This window comes from Carassius gibelio, chromosome A23 (assembly GCF_023724105.1).
Source record: "Carassius gibelio isolate Cgi1373 ecotype wild population from Czech Republic chromosome A23, carGib1.2-hapl.c, whole genome shotgun sequence".
NCBI classification, from domain to species: Eukaryota; Metazoa; Chordata; class Actinopteri; order Cypriniformes; family Cyprinidae; genus Carassius; species Carassius gibelio.
The window spans coordinates 14,803,913-14,829,524 of NC_068393.1; the positions used below are offsets into that span (position 1 = coordinate 14,803,913).

Consider the following 25,612-nt stretch of genomic DNA (forward strand, 5'->3'; position numbering starts at 1 on the left):
TCTCACAAAAAACAATTGAAGGCTTGACGTCCTAAATGTACACAGTGTACAAAAACGGTGCAAAGATGTCCACTTCGGTTTAGACTATTGAGATCAGTAAGATAAAAGTAAAATATATTTTAATATATAATATATATACATGTTACCCCAAAATTTTGAACTGTAGTGTATAAAAGTAATTTCTAAAATGATTTAGCACTACTATATCTTATGTACTATCTTACTATGTTTTTCGTATAAGGACATGAAAAACCATCTGGTCCTTGGGAGGTCTTAAAAAAAAAATGGACAATTAAACCTCAGATGAACAACAACACATGACATTTTACACACTGTCATTATTTATTAAACATAAACAAGGCCATAGTGGAAAAACCATGTGTGACAAACTGGACTGTTAAAATGGGAATGCAGTGGGTAAGTAACAGTAAGGCACTGCTAATAAAATACCTTTGATCAACTGATCATCAGCAAGTGTGAGCACCCCATTAAAGCAGAAGTTTTGGCAGTTTGCTGGACAGGAGCCTTCAGGTGCGAGTTAACACAATGCTAAAAAAGGAAAGACATCAGCAATGATCTTACAAAAGCAATTGATTCTGCCATCAATCTGGGAAGGGGCATTTTCAAACAAATTGAAGTCTATCATTCCACAGTGAGGAAGATTATTCAGAAGTGGAAGACATTCAAGATACACAATGACATTCCCAGGAAATTTACCCCATGGTGAGACCAGTAAATACAATAGAAATTGTAGATAACCCAATAACTACACCACAGACTACAGGCCTCAGTTAACATGTTTAATAATAAAGTTTGTGACAGTACAATTAGAAAAAGACCAGACCTATGGCATGTGATGTCATGTGTCTTTATTCAACTGAGATATTATTTCAAAATTTTAAGACCTGCCAAGGACCATATGATTTATTTTTTTATGTCCTGATATGGAAAACCATGGAGTTAAACAGGGTGTTCGTATATATTGTGTGTGTGACTCTATTGCGCCGACTCTATTGTCACACATTCTATCCCATGAATTCAGTAACTGAAAATGCACAAATACAAAAAATAAACTTGCCCATGTAGTTTACATTAGAGAGACGAGGTTCTGAATCTGTATAAACCATATTCATAACTGCTAAACCAATCATGAAATCTGATGAAATTGAAAAACAGAGGACATAAGATTTAGTGTTGGAATGTTAAAACTTTACTATCTTCAGGTGTTTTAACCACATTGTGAGCATCCATTCCTTTTTACAAATGGTAATTTTCAAAACAAACTTCTCATAGCAAGAGCCAAAGCATCAGTGCATGTTGTATCGTAAAACCATGTCAAATAAAACATGAAGTGTGCCCCAAATCACTGTAAATTAACAAATGGCAAACCGGAAAACAAAAACACATCTTTCGTTAGACTACCCAACCCCCCTTCAGCATTGCTTTTTGTTGTAATGGCACTCACCAAAACAAGCCCATACCAACATTTCAGATCTCCAATTATCATGACTGCCAGAGGTCCAAAGCCCATCAGCTTTTATTTATTTATTTATTCTTACATTTTCTAGTACTCCTCTTCACTGATACTCATTTTAATCAGACTTCTCTTTTTCTCTCATATGTAGAAAAACGATACTGAAAACAAAGAGTCCTGCCATCATAGAGAAGGCACTGGCATAATATGGAAAGGCAGAGGGGATGAAGCGCTCATACTGGGTATGCTGCAAGGGGCGGACAGAAACCTGTGGAATAACAAAAGAATCAGTTAATATCAAGGAAATGTTGGAGCAGGAGCAAGTTTTACAATGAATTTTTAATTTTACCTGGGTTGAGGAGTACAGGTGTGTGTAGCCAAGTCTGTTGTAGTCAACTTTGAACTGAAAAACTCCATATACATCTGGAAGCTTGAACTGTACACTGTATTTTCCACCTAAACAACCAGCAGTCATGATTTTAATGGCATACATCATTAACAAACACTACTATTATAGAGTTTTTTTTAACTCCATTACTCTTCAGTGACCCTAAACTTTTGAATAGTAATCTACATGCATGAAATTATGCTGATTATAATGACAACAACATACCATTTTTCTTGAGGTAGGTCCTAACAAATGCATCAATTCTGACAAACTCCAGCTGAATGTCATCTCCATCAAAAGGCACCCACTTTCCACCAGACAACATCTCAATCACGATGCTGTAGTCCTGTAAGGACAATCCAAGCAGCAGCAGTAAGCCAAACTGCTTTGCTTCTCAGAGCATGCCATGCTTCTTTCAAACTGAATGTCAATTCTTCAGAATTTGCCTGTTTCTCAGTCACAAACCATGTGTTAACTGTTAAATTATATATAATGCCTATATAAGTATATGGCATGCCTCACCACAAGGTCAGTGATGGTGTAGGCAGCAGGGGGGGTGCTCTCTCCAACTGGATGATGGGTAACAGCCCCAACCCTAAGAACACCAGCCTCCTTAAACACCCAGCGGGACAGGGCCTCAGCCAGCTCCTGGTTACCAGTCTGTTCATACCTAAAAATATACACATCATGCATCAAACAACCTCTAAACAAATCTAGAAATATATTTTTCATCATGCCACCGTTCATTCTGTTAACGGACTGAACTTCACAGTTAATAAAACATAAGAGAACTCAGTCCAAAGACTCGAGACCTGACTCAAACTCCAGAGACAAACACTTCAAACTTGACTCAGTCTTCATGTTAAAGACTTGTGAACATCTCTGATATATAATAATAATAATAATAATATGAATATATATTAACAGACCTCATTGAACCGGGGGTGGCCTTCTGCACAGGGGAGTTGAAGAAAGCATCACTGAAGAATTGCAGTGACCCACTGAAAACCACACGTGCATTGTTCCTTGCCTGCAGACCGGCGATCAGGAGGGTGTTCTTTCCAACTGCATGAGGATACTGAAGAGCAAAAAAAAAAGAGATTGAGGTGAATGCAAATGGATTTAACAACAACAAAAAGAATATTGAAAGCTCTGAAATATTTACCTGTGTGATGGGGCGATCAGGGAAGTAGGAGTAAGAGGTGGAGGATCCTGTCAGTATGTCCAGCACCAGAGAGTTATCTGGATCAGCCACCATGCTGAAAAAAAAGAAAGGCAACTCATAACTTTAACAGTTAAAATTTCAGAATAAGATGATGACAGACCAGGGCTATCAAGACCACTTACCCAACACCTTTGAACAGGACTGGTTTATCAGTGGGCTTGCCAACTATAGTTGGGGCTTTAAGAAGATTCTCTGGATCTGCAACAATCAGAGTGTGCTGTAAAATAAAAATAACCCATGAACAAACTTCAAACAATGATTTGATGAATTGAAATTATGACGAACAAAGAATTTTGTTTTAAAAGTATGTTTTAGAATGTAAAACACACAATATGACATCATGAAATGGCAATTCACTTGAATTCACGAAGTAAAGTTCATTTACTGTTATTGGCTTAATTTGGCTATTCTTTCTTGAATCTTCTTTACATTAAAGGGAAAGTTCAGCTAAAAATGAGTCTTTCTTCTGTGAAACACAATGAAGATATTTTGAAGAATGTTGGGAACAAAACAGTTGCAGGTAGCCTTCAGTGTAGAATTTTTCAAGGGTTAACAAAGTCAAAGAGTCTAGGTGACAACAGCCAAAAAGGAAAGTAATTTTAGAGGGAATGTAAATTATTATATTTCAGGATTTCAAAGACATATTACCAAGCAATTAAATCAAGGAAATGGTTCATTTTTTAAATTAAAGTTTAGTATATTTGAGCTCATGATTTTTAATACAAACAGATGGTCAAATTTAAGTCCTGCCTTTTCTTACAATGATCAACTTCTCTTCCACATAACAATATGGAAGAGAGGATTTGTTGATATGTGTGTTACATTGTAACATTAAGTAAAAACAGGAACCAATTCGTTGTTGACTTTGAATATTGAATTTTTCATTTCAAAAATTGCTCTAAGCTGAATTTTTTCCTCCATCCATTACTGACCTCGCCAGGATCAGAAACGTCATAGTTATGGTGGTCAATGACAGCAGTTTTCTCCTCATCAAATTCAATCCCACATTCACTGCCTAGCTCTCTCAGAGGGTCACCTGTCAGAGTCAAAGACACGGTGTTAAAAAGATTACTGATGTCAACAGGCCAATAAGTGAGCACTTATACAAAACCAATACAGCACTCACCAATATCAGAGCTGGCAGCAACCAGAACATTTCCTCCACCGTCGATGAAGGCTGTAATGGTCTCTACATTGATGCTGCCCCCAAAATCTGTTCCGTTGGAAACATGCAAACATGGATATACAAACATAAAAATGGCAGATTGACATGAAATCTAGGTTCACTATAACAGGACTCACCTTCCACTGATGGAGAAAATATTATGAGATGGTCGTAGAGGAACTGGCCATACTTGATCAAAGAGAGACCAGGATCATCAACAGTCTTAAAAGTAAGGTCAAACCCACGATCTGAGAACAAGAATGTAGTTGTGGGTTAAATAATAAAATAAAAAAAAACGTGCAATACCTTTCATGGTCTGTAACGTTACAGGTAACGTATATTGGTGCAACTATTCAATCTGATTCTCATAGGCTCACAAAGCTTCTTCTACTCATATAGCATTTAAGCGAACATGCTAACCATATTTTCAGGTGCTAATGTAATATTTTGGAGTGTTTAAAATAGGTAAATATCAGATCACGCTCACCTGCTAAACTGCGGAAGAAGATTGAATGAGTGTCTCTGATGTTGGGATTGTCCAGGAGAACGAGCGTCTTTCCGTCTCCTAAAACTGCCTGCAACATTAACGCCACGGATAAAACCAGCAGAGCGCTTCGGCTGAATCCACCAGACAATGTGGGAAACATTGTAGCACGCCGTCTTTTGCAGGTTAATGTTGCAGGAGTCGCGGTGTCCCTCATTAACAAGCAACCCATCGCCATTTTCCTCCTTTGGACAACGTCAGCGCTAACGCGGACGTGAACTCTGACCCAGCCAGCAGCCAATCGCGTGCTGCCTCATGGACTCATAAATATTATAATAAGACAGCCCTCATCATAACCATAACCTGGTAAAAACATATGGAGGACCAAACCTGCAGAAATATAAAAAATGTAAATAAGTTACAAAATGATAAAATAATGTCAAAATAAATATTGAAAATGGGTCATTCATCAACTGCGGTGGCAAGTGGTGTCCCTCTACGTTACTACAGTTGAAATAAACTGTAAATACCAATAAATTATTTTTAAAAAAGTTTGCATGTTTGTATTCTGTAGGGTTAACACAATTTGTGCACTATTAATAGTTATTTTTTGTTTTAAAATACATATTAAATTGAGTTTGGGAGACAAAATATTCATGTATCATGGAATGTAATTGCAACAGCATTTTTAACGCAACTAAAGTGGTTATAATGTGAATATAGTTTTTTTTTTTAAATATGTATAATTATATTAAATTGTTTAAATATATATATATATATATATATATATATATATATATATATATATATATATATATATATATATATATATATATATATATATATATTTTGTTATATTTAAGAAAAGGGAAATCTATTTAGACTACTACTTGTGTGTAAAGGTCACACTGCAGGTGTTGGTTGATCTGAGGGGTGCATGGTGAGTACATTCTTTCTTATTAGTTTTCTTAAAGTTAGCAATGTCCGACAACTGAATGTGTCACACTTTATTAGTGTCTGTGGTGTCATGTTGATAACTTTTTAATCAAAATTTTCATAAATACATACTTATTAATTTTCCAAAATGTCCTCTGATCTTGAAAACATCATGATGGCAGTCTCTATTTTAGAAAAGTCTGGATTTAGGCTGATTTGTCTGTGGTGTTACTGTCTTTTCTGGTAACACCACAGGGCCTATAGTAACTTGAAATATAAAGTCTGTGGAGTTACTTTAAAAATGACATAGACATAAGTGGCTGTTTGAAAATCAAAATGTTCTTAAGCTTTCATTTTAATTGATATATCATATTAAACTAATTAGAAATGCATAGCAATATATTTTATTAGAAAAAAAAACTAACAAGCGTTTTTACAAATTCTGCCTCTCATTTGCCACCCCAACTGAATAATGACCCAAATAATACATAAAGGAAAAAAAGTCATTAAAATAATAATTCCGGATTAAATTTGATTACAAACGAATTATATTTTTGTATCAAGTAATTTCTTTGTTTTCCTATTTTATTACATATGTTTAATTATTTATTTATCTATTTATAAATTCTGTAGGGTTGGTCCTCCATACTCCATAGGCTACAGACGGTTTTACGAATCTTTCTATCAACTTTTATCGAAAGCAGGTTATCCATTATCCAGCAGGGGTCAGTGCAACACAACTATGTGCTTTTCACAGCGCAAGCCTCTGCATGATGATAAAAAAAAAAAATTACTGATTGTGAAGTTTATGATGATGTTTTTGTTATGAAACCTGTTAAACATAATTGTATTACTATAACTGTATCTATAATTGTATTGATCATAATACTTATTTCCTAAAAAAGAATAAGTATGAATTATCAAATAATATATATATATATATATATATATATATATATATATATATATATATATATATATATATATATATACATATACATATATATATATACATATATATATTTGTAAAGCTCCATGAGCGATGATACAAAAAACATTTGAAACTTGTTTTGAAGCAGATATTTGGCCATAAATTAGCAAGCAACTTGAAACACCACATGAAAGTGCAGTGTGAAATTACTTCCACTGGAACCCCATTACTGAACATAAGACATTCAAACTACAAAGCACCTATTCCTCTGATACCTGCTGTCCATGTCTACTGAGTTCAAAAGAAAGCTTGGTTATCTGCTTCCAGTGATGCTTTGATACTGATTGTATTTTTAAAGGTGTCATTAATGTCTCAGTGCCTTGCTTTCCTGGCAAATATACAGACATTTATTCCAGTGACCAAAAAGAACTCCGAAATCGAGCAACCAAAAGACAGTGGTTTATTAACAAACAATTAAATAGCAAACTTTAGGTTATTTTGAACATCAAGCACTGAATTTGGCTTATGTCATTTTAAACAGTCACTATTTAATGTAATTATGATACAATTGTCTGTTTGATAAACTACATCAGAAATGGACCAAAATGACCTGGAACACTCACAGTACTAGTTTAAATGAGAGTGTCTGACAATGAAATCTGTGATATTCAAAAAACAGAAACTTGCTTGCATCACACATCACTCATCTAATGGGGCAATGAGTTTTGATGGTCCATTTACTAAAACACAGAGCATTTCAAATACTAATCAGAAATTGTGCATTTTAAACATAAGCCCCTCGCAATATTTATGGAAAATTAAAAAAGTTTGGAAAGTTTCTTCAGCTTCTACGTGTTATGAAAATAAGCATACAGTAAAAATCAGCGGTTCTATGTCTTTTGTGTTTATGTCAAGCAGGATTAAGCTCAAATAGAAAATCAACCAATAAATAAAAGTTCAGTACTGTAGCTGATTTGTTGAAAACTTAAACCTGTAGGACAGTCATATGTTTAATTGGGTTCAGTAACAGAGATAACATGATCTGGCAGAGGACATTCAGGGAAACACTATTATTAAAAGGTCTGACAAATTAGGTTTGTTTTGTTCATACTTAAATTACATTTTTCTTGTCATCTTTTTTTTTTTAAATCTAAATTTAACTATACAATGTAGTTTAAATATGCTGTACACCTATTGTGCTGTGGTTTGAGATAAGACATCAATCTACTATTTTCAAAATACAAGTGTGTTTTATAATAGAATATTAAGAAGTAATAACCATCACTCTGGTGTGAAATATTACACTTTGTGAGTCTAAACTCCATGTGGATCTCTCCATCCTTTGGACTGATTCAGGTGAGAAAGTCTTCACTGTCCTTGGCTCTCAGTCTTTCCCAGACCCTTCCTCTGTCTCTGCCTGTGTACTGGTCTCCTCCTCTACCCCCTCAGTTTGAGATTCTGGCTGGGCTACAGCTCCTTCTCCTTCCTCACCGTCCTCCACCCGAGTCTGGAACAAGAGCTCGCCTCCCTGGATGACCTGTTCGGTGGTTTGCCATGTGCCATCTCCTGCGTACTGCTGGTAAAAGTCAGAGTCTGCCTGAAACATGACCAGGGCCTGGGCAGTGTGAATTCGCACATGCTGAGCGAGGGAGCTGGCGTCCAGGAACTTCTCGCCACATGAGTCACATGCATACAAGATCTGGGTGTTGGGATCTGAAGGAATAGAGCTGCATGTTTTAGCTTAAATACGATACGATAAATCTTGTATAATTTATTAGATTTTAATTAATGATTAACAAAAATCAGCTTCCGCTTTAAAGGGTATAATATATATATATATATATATATATATATATATATATATATATATATATATATATATATATATATATATATATATATATAAAGTAAAAATCTTGCTTATATTTAGTATAATTTATATGCAAAGTATTGCTTAGATGGAGTTTTTTTTTTTGTTGTTGTTGTTGTTTTAGTTTTTTTGGAAAGAAAAAAATTAATACTTTTATTCAGAAAGGATGCATTAAATTGATCAAAAGTGAGAGTAAAGTCACTTATAATGCAACAAAATATTTCAAAAAAAATATTGTAACATTATATTTCTATTCATCTAAGATTTCATTACATTTCTACTCATCAAATAATCCTGAAAAAATATTCGACAGTTTCCACAAAAACAATAGGCAGCATTATGATTTTCAATAATGATCATAATAAGGATCAGATCAGGATATTAGGACTGATTTCTGAAGGATCATGTGACTGGAGTAAATGTCACACAGGAACTAATTAACACTTTAAAAACTTTAAAATTCAATATTTTGTAATAATCTTTTTTTTTTTTTTTTTTGCTGTTTTCTATACATTTATATTATATTATTATAACTTACAATACAAATAAATCAATAAATGATAATATATTACTCACCTGCTTCTTGTACTTTCTCCACTGCTTTGGTGATCTCTGCTTTCAGTGCCTCTGTTTCATCTGCAGATACAGAGGTGGCCACTGGTACCACTACAGGGGTCAAAGACGATAAATATTAACAGGAGACCATTCAACCGCCATTATGGTCACTTTTAGATTCAACATATTCCCTTAGTATTGAGGAACAACCTTTTTACAAAGTGTAACGCTCACCTGTGAGCTGTGCTACAGCACTGGCAGCTAGAGCCTCGGTGGCTAAAGTCACGATGTCATCTGTAGTGACCGTGACGATGCTGACCTCTGAGCCCGGTGTGGAGTCAGGCAGCATCTTCTCCTCTTCCTCGTCCTCCTCAGCCACCACCAGTCTCTTCATGCCCGCCTTCCCCTGGTGCACCATCTTCACATGGGAACGCAGATTGTCCACACGGTTGAATCCTCGGCCACACTTATCACACAGAAAAGGTTTCTCCCCTGTAAACAGGAAGTGATTAGAAACACACAAGAGAAAAACACATAAGCCAATGCTCTAAATGTAGCATCTTACCTGTGTGAATGATGATGTGTTTTGAGAGATCCCCCACATTGACAAAGGCTTTGTTACAGGTGTGGCACTTGTGCGGTCGGATATTGTCATGATGACGGATGTGATTGGCCAGCTGGCTGGACTGGACAAACCTTCGAGGTGTGACAGATGAAAAAAACTTTTAATATGTGGCGCCATAATGAATCTAATCAGAAACATTCATGTGATTTCTTACTGACCTTTTTCCACAGCGGTCACACACATATGGTTTCTCCCCAGTGTGTTGGCGAACATGAGCTATGAGCGAACTGGCCTGTGTGAAGCCTTTTCCACAAATCAAACACAGACAGGGCTTTTCTCCTAAAACAGTGAGACAGACGCATTGAAATACATTTGTACACATAACTATGTTTGAGGATGTGGGAAATGGCTAAGGACCTGTGTGGATGCGCACGTGTCTCTGCAAGGCCCCAGGGTCAGCAAATGCTCTCTGGCAGTGCATACAGACGAAAGGCTTCTCACCACTGTGTACACGCAGGTGTCTCTTTAGGTTACCTGTGAACAGACCATGGAGGCACATTAAAATTCCCTCATGCACATATATTATAGCCACACCTTGTCTCAATGTGTAAATCTCACCTGAGGTGGTGAACTGTTTCCCACACTCCTTACACTTGAGTGGCCCATCTGTAATGTGGATCTTCAGATGTGCTTTCAAGTTTCCCAACTAAAAAAAAGTAAATAAATAAAACAATTATATAATAATTCTATATGAGTTATTTGTATTTGTAATGCCCAGTAAAAACAAAGTTTGTGTTATAGTATTGTAGCTATGGCTGCATACATTTATGCATTTAGCAGACACTTTTATCCAAAGCGACTTACAGTGCATTCAGGCTAACAGTTTTTACCTAACATGTGTTCCCTGGGAATCGAACCCACAACCTTGCGCTGCTAATGCAATGCTCTACCACTCAATGCTCTAACTCCCTACCACTGCCACAGGAACTAGAAATACATAAAAAATACATTAAAAATAAATGCTAGCGGGCCTTTTCTGACCCCACTGCAATATCTCACACATATTATAAAATCTTAATACAATTTAAACTTAATATTTTGAAATATAGATGTAGATAATTATATACAGATAATCAAAATGGAAAACAGTTATTTTACATTGAAATAATATTGCACAATATTACAGTTATTAATTTATTCCTCTGATGGCAAAGCTGAATCTTCAGCATCATTACTCCAGTCTTCAGTGTAACATGATCCTTCAGAAATCATTCTTATATGCTGATTTGCTGCCCAAGAAACATTTCTTATTAAATATTTTAAAAACGTTGTGCTGCTTAATATTTTCGTGGAAACTGTGATCTATATTTTTCAGGACTGTATTGATGAATAGAAAACTAAAAAGAACAGCATGTACTTGTAATAAAAATCTTTTGTAACTTTATAAATACCTTTACTGTAACCTTTGATTAATTTAATGTGCCCTTGCTGAAAAAAAGAGACTTACCCCAGACATTTTAATAGTAGAACATATATTACATATAATTTAACATCTAGATATATAATCCAATTAAGACTCTTTTGACATTATTATACCAGTGTATAATTACATTTATAAAGAAAAAAAAGCGTTGAACTTTAAAACCAGGCTCAGTGGTAGAGCATTGCGTTGGCAGCTCAAAAGGTTGTGGGTTTGATTCCCAGAGAACACACATACTGATAAAAAAATCTATAGTCTAAATGCACTGTAAGTCCCTTTGAATAAAACCTGCTAAATGCATAAATGTACTGTGGTAAATTTAATGTAAACTGATCCCCCACCTGGTTGAATTTCTTGTCACAGTGTTGGCATTTGTGACCTTTGTCTGTGTCGTGCGTCTCTAGATGTCGCATCTTAGCGGTGGGGTCAGAAAAGGCCCGCTCGCAGTAATCACATTGGAAGGGTTTTTCCCCACTGTGCACCAACTGATGCCTCTTCAGGTTTCCAGAAGTGGTGAAGAGCTTCCCACAGTCCTCACAGCTGTATCGCGCCTCATCTGTGTGTCGCTTTCTGTGCAGGTTTAGCAGACTGACTTGCCGGTAACTCTTTCCACACGTGGAGCAGCAGTATGGCTTTAGAGGACTGGAGAAACAGAAACATGTAGGAACAAGTGAGAGGTAAATTGCACATGGTTACGTTTTCATGTAAATATGTTTTTCATATTTCCTCTCATAGTTGACAAGTCATATGGGCTGTAAAGGAGGAGCAATAGACTATACAATGTATAGGAAGAGCACTAGACTCTAAAATGCTCACCTGTGTGTTTTCTCATGTGCTTTGCAAGCGGCTGGGTCGGAGAAGGCTTTATTACAGTCTCTGCACCTGAATGGCTTCTCACCAGTGTGAATGCGCATGTGACGTTTAAAGTTGCCTGTGTGTGTAAACTTTTTCCCACAGTCCTGCAAGAATTCAATTTCCATTATGAAAACACAATGGAACAGCTGACTAATAAACAAGACTTCATCTTTTTTTTTTTACATTATTAAATTAATATTAAGTTTTTGACTGGTTTTGAAAAATCTCTAACGCTTATCAATTTTTAAATGTAATTTTCAGCATCATTACTCCAGTCTTCGGTGTCACATGATCCTTCAGATATAATAATATATATAATACGCTGATCTGGTTAAAAATGTCACCATTTCTTATTAATATCAATGTTGAAAACAGTTTTTTGTGGAAACCGTGACAGATTTATGAGAACAAATATATTTGTTACAAGTTGTACTGTATGTATTGGTTTTAGTTTTATATTATATTGGTTTATATTTATATTTTGCAAAATCTACTTTCTGAAATGTGACCCTGAACCACAAAACCAGCCTTAAGTGTACATTCAGCTTTCCGTTGGTGTATGATTTATTAGGATCGGGCAATATTTGAAAATCTGGAATCCGAGAAATAATAAATTAAAATAAATTAAATAATTAAAATACTTAGAAAATCTCCTTTGAAATTTTCCAAAGAATTCTTAGCAATGCATTTTACTATTCAAAAATTAAGTTTTAATATATTTACAATAGGAAATTTACAAAATATCTTCATGGAACATTATCTTTACTTAATATCCTAACGATTTTTGTCATAAAAGAAAAATCGATAATTTTGACCCATACAATGTTTTTTTTGGTTATTGCTAAAAATATACCCCAGTGACTTAAAACTGGTTTTGTGTTCCAGGGTCACAAATGTTAAGATGTGAAAATTACTAATAACTAGGACAAAGACCATAAGGATTTCAAAACTGAAGAATCTCTCACCTCACATTTGTGTGTGACAGAGCCATACGCTCTGGACTCACTGCGCTCGGCCGAACCCGATGTTTCTCCATCGTCTGTCTCCATCTGCTCTTCTCCTTCTTCCTGCTCCTCCTCCTCTTCTTCTCCTTCATCCTCTACATCCTCCTCTTCTACCATGTTCTCCACGCTCTCAGCTTTTGACATACTTTCCTTGGCGTCATCAACTTTCAGCAAAAATGTTTACAGTTATGAAAACATAAAAATGTAAAGGTAAATGTATACCTTAGTTACATGAGGCAGAAATTACCTTCTGTGGTCGTGTGAAGAGTGGCATATTTCGACTTGCTTCTCCTTGTGCTAACATATGATCGTTTAGCTGCTACCCTCCGAGAGACTTCTGTAGGATCGGTAAAGTGTTTTAAAAGATGATTAACATTAACAAAAGCATTAAGAGTAGAGAACGGAAACTAACTGGGAGTGTAGTCAGCATCAGAAGGGTCATCTTCGTATTGGGGAATCTCTTTTGTGGCTTTTTCTTCCTCTGTTTCAGTCTTGGGATTCACAACACCAGGTTTTTTTGGTCTTGTTTTGGAAGGCCCACTGATTTTGCTGACAGCTCTGAGAGTCTTTGTGTTTTGCTTCTCAGTCGTGTCACTTTCTGTTGTCTCTGACTGTACAGGAGCTTCCTTCACTTCAGAAACTGCATCCTGTGTCACTGAATGACTCTCCTGCTCCTCCTGGGAACTCGAATCCTCTGGTTTTCTCAGAGATCTCGGCTGTTCCTCCACCGGCTCGGTCACTACTACTTTACATGGCCATAAATGAGAAATTGGTGGCGTGAGAGACTTATAACTTCAGTACCGTCTTTAACTAATGGCTTATGAAAGTACAAACTCAACACTAACCAGGCTTAGACGTCGCGGGGACAGTCAAGGACTGAAAAGCTGAACAAGCATTGACAATTTCCTGCATCTGAAGGAAAGTAGCCACAGCGAGAACGTCCTCTATGTTCTGAGGGTTTAAAGTCAGCTTTGCAGTGTACATAAACTCGAGGACCTGCTCAAGACCTGAAAAAAAAAAGAGATTGAACATATAAGACAAACGCAGAAATCAATAAAAAATAGAAATATTAAAATGTAATTTGTTGTTTCAAGACATAAAAGACAGGATTTTAAGAAATGTTTCAGTGTTTTGGTTCCCAGCGTTCTTCAGAATATTCTCTTTGGTGTTCCATAGAAGAAACAAAAGCATTTGGAATGACATAAGAGTTAGTAAATGGTGACAGTATTGATATTTTTTTAGGTTGGACCATCCCTTTAATCAAAGTTTTCTGTAAGAATGCAAGCCTACCTGCAGCATTGCTGATATCAAGATGAACAACATCTTTCTGGTCCAAAAAGAGTGTGCGGAAGTAAGCACTGCATGCTGCCAGCACAGCCTTGTGGGCCTTGAAGTCTACTCCATCCACCACAAAAGTGCAGTCACACAGAAGACCCAACTGACGCTGTTCATTAAGCTGCCCGAGGACTTTCCCGCTATGCCAAGGAAAGTCCATAACTGATGGAGTGGAGCCCTTTAGGCAACAGTATGCTGATCATAAAGGAAAAGAAAACGAAAAATATTATTGTTTTCCGTTTGAGCCTCACAAACAAAATATCTGGTCAACACTGTCCCAAGCATATTCATAAAATTGCAATCCCTGCCCCTATGAATTTTACCATTAAAGAAAAGTAAATGTTTAAAACAACCATAACTGGCTGACTACTTATCAGTGTTATTTTAGTGCCACTGAAATAATAATTATTGTTGCCCAGAATTAGCTTTAACTTATATTACATTTTTTATTTTGTTATAATACAATTGTATGTTTTTTTTCCATATGTGTATATATATTTCCATTTATTTTTGTTCAGATTTAATATTTGTAATTCATCAAGTTAAATGGAATAAAAATGAAAAATATTGCCTTAACAAACTAGATGGAGAAAATAAGTTTAAGGTTTTTTATATTTGTCAGTAAATGTTTAATTTATTTAAAGGAACTATATATATATATATATATATATATATATATATATATATATATATAGATATAGATATAGATATATATATATATATATATATATATATATATTTATTTTTTTTTTTTTTTTTTTTTTTTTTATTGTTTTATGTAATAACCCTGCCACCTATCTGAATAATGCGGGGAAAGTCTCCTCCTCAGTATCTATAGTGATTATAGCCACAATTCAACTTCTTTGTCCTTTTTGAAGTAATTTCCCAGTATTAAGTACTATAACTGATATATTCTTGTTCTTTTATGTATCTGATCAGAACTGTACTGCTTTTTTGTCTATATAAACATATAAATATATATAATATTCTCATTATGAATCAGTACATCATGTACATTGCCAGACATTAATCATCCAACAGACTTCATTATTTACTTCAAATAAACAATCATCAACAACATCATTATGTAACAGTTCGTGTGTGTTTCTGTGCGACACTGAAACGTTTGTCTCGAGCTCCTTCGGGACATTTTGGCCTGCAGTCAAATTTAATCTATTATTATCAACCCAAGACTCGAGCACAATGATGTCTGATTGTCTGATTTGATTTAGCGAATACATTTGTCAAGTGATTTGACGAGCAACTGCGCCATTCCCCAACAAGAATGTGTGTGTGACGATGTTGCGGATTGATTAGGAGTCCTTCTGTTTCTCAGATCAGGGATTAATTCAGTTTGCCTGGCCCTGCTGGAGCAAGATGGCGCTGGCAGAGGCGGGCAATAATCCTGCCTCTTCTTTGCTTATTTTTTAGCTGCGTGTTCATTTAGAGACTTATCTGTATATTAGTCCTAAAATCTGTCGGAAAATTAGGTTACGTTTGACGTTCTTTACCTCATATAATAGGCGAGTTTCTGGCTTTCTCCGACTTCAGCTGATCCGTTCAATCGAGTGTTTCGGTGATCGATCTCAGTGCTCAGCCTCGACGCGCCGCCATCTTCTGCTCTCTGATCGATTGATAGTGGCCTGGCGAAGGGCTGGAAGTTAAGCGCAAGCGCGCATGCGCGAACTTCTTCTGTAATTGTTTTCACCACATGACGGCGAGCTTTAGCTATTATTAAACACTGTTCAAATCATAAGACCAGATTGAGGAAATGTCTATAAAATAAAACGCAGTTAGGTTATGAATTGGGTCATTAGTGCATTTTAAACCACCAAGAGTTACATAGCCTATTAAAATATGGTTATGATATATGCAAATTTAAGGGGTCCATTTTCTAGTGTACATTTTAGTCATTAACTAAACAGTTAACCATTAACATGTCGCTTTGGGCAGAAATGGCAGCCCTACTAATTTTCTTATTTAGGTGGTTGGATTTACTAATAAATTAAGCTAATTAAAGTTATTACATTCCGACTTCGCAATCAAATCAGATCTGCAATACATATTTATGGTTTGTATTTTAATACTCAATGTTTATATAATGTTTGCTTTCAGTGCTGGTAAGCAGTGCCTAAACTAGCTGGTTTTCTTCACTCAGCTGGTCTGGTTTTAAAGGGGTTTGGGGATTTTTAGCTAATTAGGGTTGGAGACAGATTTTAAAAGAACTTTAAAGAAGTAATGTCTTAATATGTAAAATTGGTGCTTATTTACATACATGTGTACGTGGTACAACACAGTGACATGTTGATGGATGACATGAAGCACAAAAATAGTAGATGATGATAAGACTGAATAATAACAGCCGACTCTATTTATAGAAGAAGTACTCAGAGACACAGAGTACCTGTCGTTTGCTGATGTCCACTGTAATGGAAGTGGACATGACCCAAATCAATGACTCACAAGCACAAAATACTCATCAAAGGTGTCCTGGTTTTATTCTGTTCTAACACAGTGTTTTATTCACCCAACACAACACAGTTTTACAATCAGAAAATATAACTTTCAATAACAATCAGTTCAATTAATAGGTTTCTCTTCTGATTGTTTGTCATACTTACAGTGAGACAACTACTACTAACATTGCTTTTCAATGCTTAACAAATTATATTATCAGCAAAAAAACTCAGTATTTGGTATTCCCTCCTTTTGATTTCATGACAGCAGTATTTGAGCTACATGAACTTCACCAGTTTGTTTAAAACCTGATGATCATGTTCTCCAGCATGATTTAATGACTAAAAGAACATCTTGAGTTTCAATAGAAGTAAGAATATTTAGTGTGTGCAGAAAGAGCCACATGATCAATGTAACAAATTTTATTCCATTTAGTAACATCAAAATGCAGAATTATTTTTTTTTTTTAATTCTTTTATTTATTTCATTCATTTCTTTCTTACCGTCAAAACCCTAAAATGTTCTGTTTCTGTATAGATTTGAATTGGATTTTGACTCACAGATGTTCATTGTGGTCTCAGACTTTTGGACCCTACTGTATATTTTAAGGTGATATGTATTTAGCAGTGCATTTGTCTTAAATGTTTCGAATACATGTGACAGGATTAAGTTCCACTCAAGTTTAATGAAAGAAATAAGAGAAGGTCATGGAGGAATGACAAAGCAGGACTAACCAACTATTATTAAGGTCATTTATCCCAGAGAAACAGATACAGCAGGAGAGGAAAGATCTACATTTTGATCTCTGTGCGGAACGTCTGTGCATGCTCCAATTTTGCAGTGTTTCTCTGTGCTTTTATAGTGAGAGTCCCATCAGCACCTAAACATGACTTCACCGAGGTGGGGTCTACATCCTCTGGTAGCTGGCATTTATGGGTAAAAGTGTTCATCACTGTTCCATCAGTAGCAAGCTGTTGAATAAAATACATAGATAGGAGAGTAAATTATATTCTGAAAATTAATTTGGATTATGCAGAGGCCTTTGTCTGACTGTTTACCTTTTCAGCATGAACTTCAATCTGATTGTTTGAGGTGGTGACTATCACATCCTCAGGAGAGAAGTCTCGGACATCCACTGTGAATTGATATGTGTCTCCCAGAGTCTTGATGTTTCCAACTGTCCCTGTTCTGTCTAAAGGGAAAAATAATTCAATCTAAGATTATTATATGGCTCTCAGGAATACATATCGCCAGCAACTCGCTCTGTCTTGTTTCATACAAACACAACAGGTGCGCTCTTGTATCTCAATTATGTATTGTGTATAAAAAATAAAATAAAAATGTTAGTGATTAAGTATTAATTGGCCTATTGTAAATTGTTGCAGTTTTGTTGCTAAGCATTTTGTTTTGTAGCCTACATTGTAAAGTTTAGGTCACATGTACCACTGTTGGGCGAATTTTTTAACGAGCCAAATCCAATAATTTCAATACAAATCCACACAAGCAGTAATTTTGTAAGAGCGAAAGATTTCGCCACGCAGATTTTGCGACAGGTTACAGTTGGTAATGACTAACAGAAAGCTGCTTGGTTTGAAAGTGATTTTGTTTGTCACGCTTGGTTGATTCGCTATACTATTAATTACTTTATGGACCTTTTTTGAAATTTCGCTAATGTGACCGCACAATAATGGGCTACTTAAAAATCCATATACAGCCTTAAAAATAATATACAGCCAAGCATATAGAGTTAAATCAGATCAAATCTAAATTCAGTGTCCATGCCCCACATACATAGATATTTAGACATTATCAACTTTAATATGGCTGATTTGTAGATTGTACCACAGATTATTGCTCTGTATATTCATACTTCCCACTTAATTTCTAAGGTGGTCATTTTGATGAGTGTAACTTATTTTTCAAGACCATTCAACATTTTCTAATCATGTCCATGATTTTATGTGTGTTTGTTCATGTAGAAAGTGCCATAAAAATCAACAAGGTTTGCATAATTCTGATGAAGTCACAATATAAAAGTTTTCTGTATAAAATGACCAAAGACCACCAGAGAGTTAATTAAATCTCATGCATATTATACCTCATGTCCAAATGGGCATTCTTGTGCATTAATATCACTTTTTAATAGGGATGCACGATAATATCGGCACAATATCGGTATCGGCCGATAAAAGCTTAAAATGACCATTATCGGTATCGGCCGATATGAATATTTCTGCCGATGAGCCAAACCGATATTCTCCAAGTGAAATAATTGACCTGTTTTTCAGATGTGAATGTCTGTCTACATTTGTAAAATAATAAATTTATGGTAGAATCAGTACAGAAGAGATACATGGATTTCTCTTCAGTAAAATTAAAGTTTAAATATATCAGTATATATTTGTATATATATCGATATCGGTATCGGCATCGGCCAAAATTATTTTGAAAATATCGTCATATCGAATATCGGCCAAAATCCAATATCGTGCATCCCTACTTTTTAATGATGTGCGAAAATGTGCCTGGTGGATTTTAGACCAGAACTTCATATCCATATACACTGCACTCAGCAGCAGACCGACCTTGCACTGTTAAATCATTCCGCAACAGTGAAATCACAGCATTGGCGCTGGCCCAAAACATTCCCTATGTTACCCTCTCTCTGGCCCCCAGGTGTCCTTGTATAGCACATTTGAACAATATGTTGTGTTTACACATACTTATACACACCAGAATGCAACTGTGAATATAAAATACATCTGCCTTCACATACCACACCGAAAAACAGTCAAATGTCTTATGCAGTCTTGAAATTCATTTACATAAATAAATGTTCAGGCCTCATGCAAAGTCAGTATCCACTATTTTATCTGCTGTCATTCCAAGAGAAGAAAATGTAATTAAAATGTGAATATAAGCCCACGACAAGATTCTTACCCAAGACAAGTAATAGTTTTTAATGAACTGTTTATTTTACATTAGGCTGTATAGATCCAGAAAGAACAGGAATCAGGCTTGTTAACTCACTTGGAAAAGCCAAAGCATCTTTTGGACACGTGAAAGATCCAAAGTCCTCAGCGAAGAGTCCCCGGCTCTTCTCCATGTATGGGTTTGTTGAGGTTGAGGATGAAGATGAGGAGGATGTCTGGTGGAAACTGCGCTCCGATCGATAGGCAGAGGAGTTGGTTGCACTCATTAGTGTTTAGAAGGTTTCTTCGCCTCAAATCGATATCCAGTCAGCGCTTTGAAGTGATACAGTGAGCACTGAGTTTATAAATAAAGTTGTTTTAAAAACACTGTATGTATCCACTCTCAAGCCTCAGAAACGTTCTCACTGTTTGTGTTATCTATGTCTCTCTGGTGTGGCTCTTGTCTTTTATATGGTGGGTCTAGCCTGAGAGTTTTTACTTCTATGTGTGTGTGTGTGTGTGTGTGTGTGTGTGTTAATTGTGGGATGACAGTGTGCTATAATTATCGTGTGACGGAGAGGGGCTCTGTGGTCGGAAAAGTTTTGTGTGATGAGGGTTTGAGGTTGAGAAAGGGGCTCTGACAAAAACTCAAAGATAGGAAAGGCAGAGAGATACGGAGGGAGAGAGAGGGGGTTTGAGTCAACAGCTGGCATTCCAGACACTCACTCCCTGAAATAGACGCTCCCTTCCTCTCTCGTTCCGTGTGCTCTCCATCCATTTCTCTCCAGCTTGCCATCCACAGCAAATTGCTGTGATTTGCAAACTCACTCTCACAAGAGACGTCAGAGGCTGTCAATCAGAAAATTATAACACATGTCCCAAGGGTGTTCATCATTTCTGCATAAACAATAATGTTGTGGAATGCAAGTTCAGACAGAGGGTTAACAGAAAGATGGAAGGAATGTTAATGAGATCGTGAAGCTGAGAGACAGATGACGTTAGGAAAATGGATCAGGAGGCATTTGTTTCTAAAGGAGAGTTGCTAATAATAGATGATTTGGTGTGTTTTGATTTTTTTTTTTTTCTTTTTTAATGAATTATAATTATTTTGATGTTATGGTCAATAACTGATCAACGACAAATATTACAATTCTATAATATATATATATATTGAATTTAGGCATCACAGCATTATAATGTACAATATGAAAATGGATATTGATTTATTAAAGATTGCATTTAACAGTGTTATTAAATTATTGGTGATTTTTATATTGCTCTTCCCTATTGTCTTAAGATAATACAGCCCTAAATGAAAATGAAATCATTATTTACTTACCGTCATGTTGTTCCAAACCTTCTGTGGAACATTAAAAAAAAAGATATTTTGAGATGTTTGATTAACAATATTTTTTCAAAATATAATCTTTTGTGTTCCACAGAAGATAGTAAGTCATAGAAGTCTGGAATGACATGAGGGTGAGTAAATGACAGAATTTTCATCTTAAGGTAAACTATCCCTTTTAGATGTTTATAATTGCAACTTGATGCATTGAATGGTGTCAAATGATAAACAGCATTTCTTTGGAGCCTCTGTGTTGTCCAGAATGACAAATCTAGTGTCCTCTCATGGCATCGAATCACACTATTATCACTTTCAAGACTTTCACAGATTGTCTAAATCTAGCTGAGAAACTTAACATTAACTCCTACAGCTTGTCACCAGTGTAGCCCTTCTAATCTGATTCTGGAGAGAGACACTGAGAGAGGGAAAGAGAGAGAGAGAGAGAGCAAGAGCCGGAGAGAGCCTTTAATCAGTCAACAGTATAATCGCGACCAGCACAGTTTGTCCTCAGGCTTAGTGTGAGCTCACTTCAGAAAGTTCACTTGATATCCTCTAAAGTATTCAGCTAGTTTATGGATGTCACTGGACAGCCCTCAGGGAATGGTTTTGTAACAGCATGAATAAACATAAGGGTTTGTGAGTTTATATATAATAATATATAACAATTTCATTAAAAAAAAATACAGTAATAAAGTAAAATTGTGCAATATTAATGCAATTTAAGATAAAGTTTTTCAATTTCTTGTAATTTATTCCTGTGACGGCAAAGCTGAATTTTCAGCATTATTACTCCATCTTCAGTGTCACATGATCCTACAGAAATCATGCTTAAAATATGCTGATTTGCTCCTCAAGTATTGGTGCACATCACAGGATTAAACTACATTTTTAAATATACAGAAAACAGTTATTTTAAACTCTTATAATATTTCACAATATTACTCTTTAATTGTGTTTTGATGAATAAAAAAAAATGCAGCCATTGGGGAGCATTACAACTCCTTTAAAAAACATAAAAATCATAATTATTCTTGTATATATGATATTTAAAGAAGTTAAAGAAAGCTTAGGCTTTCATTGTCTGTTTATAAATTACTATTGGTCCTGTATGCATGATGAAACACATTTTATTCAACCTGGAAATGAACAGGGAGAGAGATAGTTTGTGTTGTTACACTATTTGTGATTCTGTCAGCTGCTGATCTTTTCATAATATAGGATTATCATTGTCGCTCAGTATGAATTGCTTGTTTTGTACAAGAGAGACAAACAGTGCAGCTGTAAATACAAAAAAAACAGAGACTCAAATTATAGTATTCCAAAACAAATCATACAATAATAAAGGCTGGGATGAGAAATAAAATGCATTTAAATAACTTAGTGGCCTCCACACAGATATATATATGCATTTGCATTTGCATTTTCATTTGCAGTTTTCATCATTTTATAAAACCACTGACATCTAGACCCATCTGAGAAAAACGATTTGAAATTGACAGGGAAAAGGAACAGAATGTGGAATGACAAAGGGTAGCCGCTCATCAATCATGGTTTGGTTATTGTGCCATTTGACACATATTCACCCTGTGATCCAGTCACTCCTCTGGGAGTAACAGACTGAGTCTGTCACTGGGGATAAAACAATTCCAAAATGATCAGAGAGTTTAAATAAACTTAAATTTGCAGTTTCAATTGTTTCAAGTCGATGAGATATCTATTACTTTGTGTTTTCAGAGTGCAGAGAAAGTGGTCCCATCATAATTAAAGCAGTAGCCCATGCAAGCCCTCACTAAATTAGTCAATAGTGAAATTATATGAGCATGTGCAACAATAATGGCTTTTTTGCACTACGTTGTGTGTGAACAACAAGGAAATTAATAATGCATCTTGCTGTTTGTTTGAAACGTTGAATTTATCATCTGTGTTAATGCTGATCTTTTGACTATAATAGAGTACATTCCAGGGGGCAAGAATCTATGCAAATTTACTTATACTTTAATGATTATTATATTCAATTATTTATTGTATATTGTATATGTATATTGAAAATAGACAGAATAATATATTGTGTTAAAATATCGGAATGCATTAACCAGTTCATGAAGAAATGCCAGTTTTCATTTATTGTTATAAATGTCATTTTATATACACTTACTAATACACATTTGATCAAATATGGTATTGTTCGTGTATAAATCTATTTGTATAACTACATATAAATATATAGACATAATATAGATATAGCTATAATTTAATATATTACATTATCTTTCAGTTTTTACCATATATTTTTGTTTCGCATGGGACGAGATGTATTAAGATGCTGACTATGTGAAATACAGGACCCAAATGATGCATTAATGTTTTTATTGTCTGAAATAGCTTAATCCAATACACTGTTGCATTATTAAATTATAATATTAAGCATTTCCACCACAGCACTGTGTGATTTTGGTAATTCTGTGTGAAATGAAGAAGCTCAGTGATAATGAGGGATTGTGTGCACGACATTGAGTCAACTGAATGATTTGTGTGGTGTGTGATTGCTTTAACCTTGAATGAAGGTTAATGCAACATGAATCAGTGCTTAAACAGAGTCAAGGGGGCAATCACATTCTAATTTATGCAATTTATGAAAAGTTGGCTACATATTTTTTAATTCAAGCTTCTCTATTCACCTGTTAAGAAATGTCGTCAGGGCACATTAAAGTGTTAGAGTTGAGTTCTGATGACAATCACATTCTGCTCTCTCAGACTTAACAACAAAGATTCATAACACAGCACAGGTCTTTTCATTTACCACCTAATTAAAAGTTCCAAAAGACCACAGTCAGCTTTGTCTCAATGACATTTTGATTTTTCATCAAAACGAATTTCAGAGAAAACAATAAAAGGAAACTTCAATTTCACATTGTTCCATTTCAGTGGCTGTCCACAGGCAAAGCAGGAGAGGACGTGCACCATAAATAAGTTAAAGCTTAATTTTCCTTTCATGCTACATCTGGTGATGCCAGGGTAAAAAGTTGATACTGACCTCAACGGTCTTTCATATGGAATGAGTCAACAGGCTGAAAGGTGAGCTCTGTTTAAAGTTTCGTTTTTAGCTTTCAAATGACTTTGGGTGTGCATTATTTCATTCGCAATATTTTGGAAATTAAGTAACTGTTTTGTCATGATTCTGAATTCTGAATAATGTGCAGTTAGACATACTATACATACTCTCGATGACATTACAATATCCTGCTTCTTACATGGGTGCTCACCAAATAAATCAATGGATGGACATGAAACCATGATTAGTTTTTAATTATTTTTATGATTTTAGCTCTGGTATAATTGTACTTATAATAAAGAGTTTGTGGTTTAATAGCATGATGAGTGGTCTGGACAGCGTTGCCATTTCACCTTATTAAGCTATTTTCTTTGAATGTGCAAGGTAAATAACTAGTGCAGCAAATGGCTGAACCTTTGCTCTACAAACAAATATGTTTATGGTTATGATAAAAATTAAAATAGTGTGGTAACAAATACCTTTAACCACTCATTAAACAGGATTGTTTTAGAATAGGTAATAGCCTATAACTTAAAGCAAATGACACCGGAGGCTTTGCACATTCAAGTTACAAATTGCCATGTCTGCTCTTACGGTAAACGTAAAGTTCCCCCAAAAAACAAAAGGATTGTCATCATTTACTTACCCTCAAGTTGTTCAAAACCTTTATTAGTCTGTTTATTCTGCTGAGAATAAAATATTACGAAGAATGCGAGTCACCAGACGGTTGACGGTAGCCATCGATTGGCTTCCATAGTATGGAAAAAATACTTTGTAAGTCAATAGCCACTTTTTACACAGCAATACCAGTAAATTGCCGTAAAATTACTGGATTGACTTAAATACAGAGGTGCACTGTTCATACAGGCAACAACGTTCCCCATGTTACAGATACAGCACCATTCACACGTCTGAAAATAAAATACAGGTAAATTCTGTGACATCATAAACCGGAAATGACCTCTTAAAAGCTGTGCTTTCGGGGTTGTGTTTGTAAACATGTTTTAAATTTTGTGTCAAACGTTCACATTCATGCAGCTTTTGGCCCAGAGACATTGTATTAGAAGACTCCAAACTTAAATACACAGCGTGGAGTAAATGTTGGATTGACCTAGAGTTTTGTTGTTTTTTATTTGTTATTTCGTGAACTAGTATCCCTTTAATAATTTACTTTTTTGTTTTGTTTTAATGATTTAATGAAAATGTAATTAAGAGCGCACGTTGTATTTTAGACAATGGATGAGAGTTGTGTAAATGTAAAGTGTCTTGAAGAAGAAGAAGAAGAGTGCACAGATAAGACAGACCGAGATAAGGCGGAAGAAAAGCTAATCAGCTCTAATGAGCCTTCAAGGAAACCATGGCAGCAATCGCAGTCACGAATCAGAGGTGAGGTGGATCATTTTCCCCATGATCGATGATCACACTCTATCAATCCTCAGTGCAGTAAAGTCAAAAATATAATAACCCCCAACTGTAATTTATGTTCTTAACATTTGGACAGAGTGTGTGCTGTATGTAAAGAAGGTTCTGGTTTGTTTTGCTAGCATGGAGTGGTCCTGCTATGCCCTGTTAGGCATCA

The 25,612-nt window shown here is 35.4% G+C and overlaps 3 protein-coding genes across 4 annotated transcripts; all 3 read right to left on the reverse strand.

Moving 5' to 3' along the window:
* Positions 1-854: 854 nt before the first annotated feature.
* On the reverse strand, positions 855-5,014 carry LOC127944903 (dolichyl-diphosphooligosaccharide--protein glycosyltransferase 48 kDa subunit-like). The gene is made up of 11 exons (XM_052541317.1): positions 4,740-5,014; positions 4,390-4,500; positions 4,214-4,300; positions 4,020-4,123; positions 3,210-3,304; positions 3,028-3,121; positions 2,792-2,940; positions 2,385-2,532; positions 2,088-2,208; positions 1,824-1,930; positions 855-1,742 (listed from the first exon to the last, which is right to left on the reverse strand). Exons 1-11 carry the CDS (start codon positions 4,972-4,974, stop codon positions 1,593-1,595), a joined length of 1,401 nt encoding a protein of 466 aa, XP_052397277.1. The 5' UTR covers positions 4,975-5,014; the 3' UTR covers positions 855-1,592.
* A 2,026-nt stretch (positions 5,015-7,040) lies between these two features.
* Positions 7,041-15,929, reverse strand: LOC127944997 (zinc finger and BTB domain-containing protein 17). 2 transcript variants are annotated; one of them, XM_052541477.1, is made up of 15 exons: positions 15,779-15,929; positions 14,223-14,462; positions 13,778-13,939; positions 13,345-13,674; positions 13,180-13,269; positions 12,894-13,096; positions 11,890-12,032; positions 11,415-11,715; positions 10,212-10,299; positions 10,011-10,127; positions 9,812-9,932; positions 9,594-9,724; positions 9,263-9,520; positions 9,050-9,139; positions 7,041-8,316 (listed from the first exon to the last, which is right to left on the reverse strand). In XM_052541477.1, the coding sequence occupies exons 2-15, from the start codon at positions 14,425-14,427 to the stop codon at positions 7,988-7,990; spliced, it is 2,568 nt and encodes an 855-aa protein (XP_052397437.1). In that variant the 5' UTR covers positions 14,428-14,462; positions 15,779-15,929; the 3' UTR covers positions 7,041-7,987. The 2 variants fall into 2 exon arrangements, with proteins under 2 accessions (XP_052397437.1, XP_052397436.1); XM_052541476.1 differs by having other exon boundaries at positions 13,345-13,677.
* Positions 15,930-16,740: 811 nt separating this feature from the next.
* On the reverse strand, positions 16,741-20,106 carry LOC127944353 (heat shock protein beta-7). The gene is made up of 3 exons (XM_052540230.1): positions 19,755-20,106; positions 17,783-17,916; positions 16,741-17,695 (listed from the first exon to the last, which is right to left on the reverse strand). The coding sequence occupies exons 1-3, from the start codon at positions 19,921-19,923 to the stop codon at positions 17,516-17,518; spliced, it is 483 nt and encodes a 160-aa protein (XP_052396190.1). The 5' UTR covers positions 19,924-20,106; the 3' UTR covers positions 16,741-17,515.
* Between the last annotated feature and the right edge of the window lie 5,506 nt (positions 20,107-25,612).

Bases quoted from the DNA above. Each gene is read 5' to 3' on its own strand.
- LOC127944903 (XM_052541317.1), bottom strand. From the start codon at position 4,974: ATGGCGATGGGTTGCTTGTTAATGAGGGACACCGCGACTCCTGCAACA. The intron at 3,122-3,209 runs GTAAGTGGTCTT...CTTTTTTTTCAG, and splicing joins GTCCTGTTCAAAGGTGTTGG to CATGGTGGCTGATCCAGATA. The intron at 2,941-3,027 runs GTAAATATTTCA...TTTGCTCTTCAG, and splicing joins CTGATCGCCCCATCACACAG to TATCCTCATGCAGTTGGAAA.
- LOC127944997 (XM_052541476.1), bottom strand. From the start codon at position 14,427: ATGGACTTTCCTTGGCATAGCGGGAAAGTCCTCGGGCAGCTTAATGAA. The intron at 12,033-12,893 runs GTGAGAGATTCT...GAATTCTTGCAG, and splicing joins CTGTCACACACAAATGTGAG to GACTGTGGGAAAAAGTTTAC. The intron at 10,300-11,414 runs GTGGGGGATCAG...ACTTTTTTTTAG, and splicing joins GTGACAAGAAATTCAACCAG to TTGGGAAACTTGAAAGCACA.
- LOC127944353 (XM_052540230.1), bottom strand. From the start codon at position 19,923: ATGAGTGCAACCAACTCCTCTGCCTATCGATCGGAGCGCAGTTTCCAC. The intron at 17,917-19,754 runs GTGAGTTAACAA...TTTTCCCTTTAG, and splicing joins AGATGCTTTGGCTTTTCCAA to ACAGAACAGGGACAGTTGGA. The intron at 17,696-17,782 runs GTAAACAGTCAG...TTTATTCAACAG, and splicing joins TTGAAGTTCATGCTGAAAAG to CTTGCTACTGATGGAACAGT.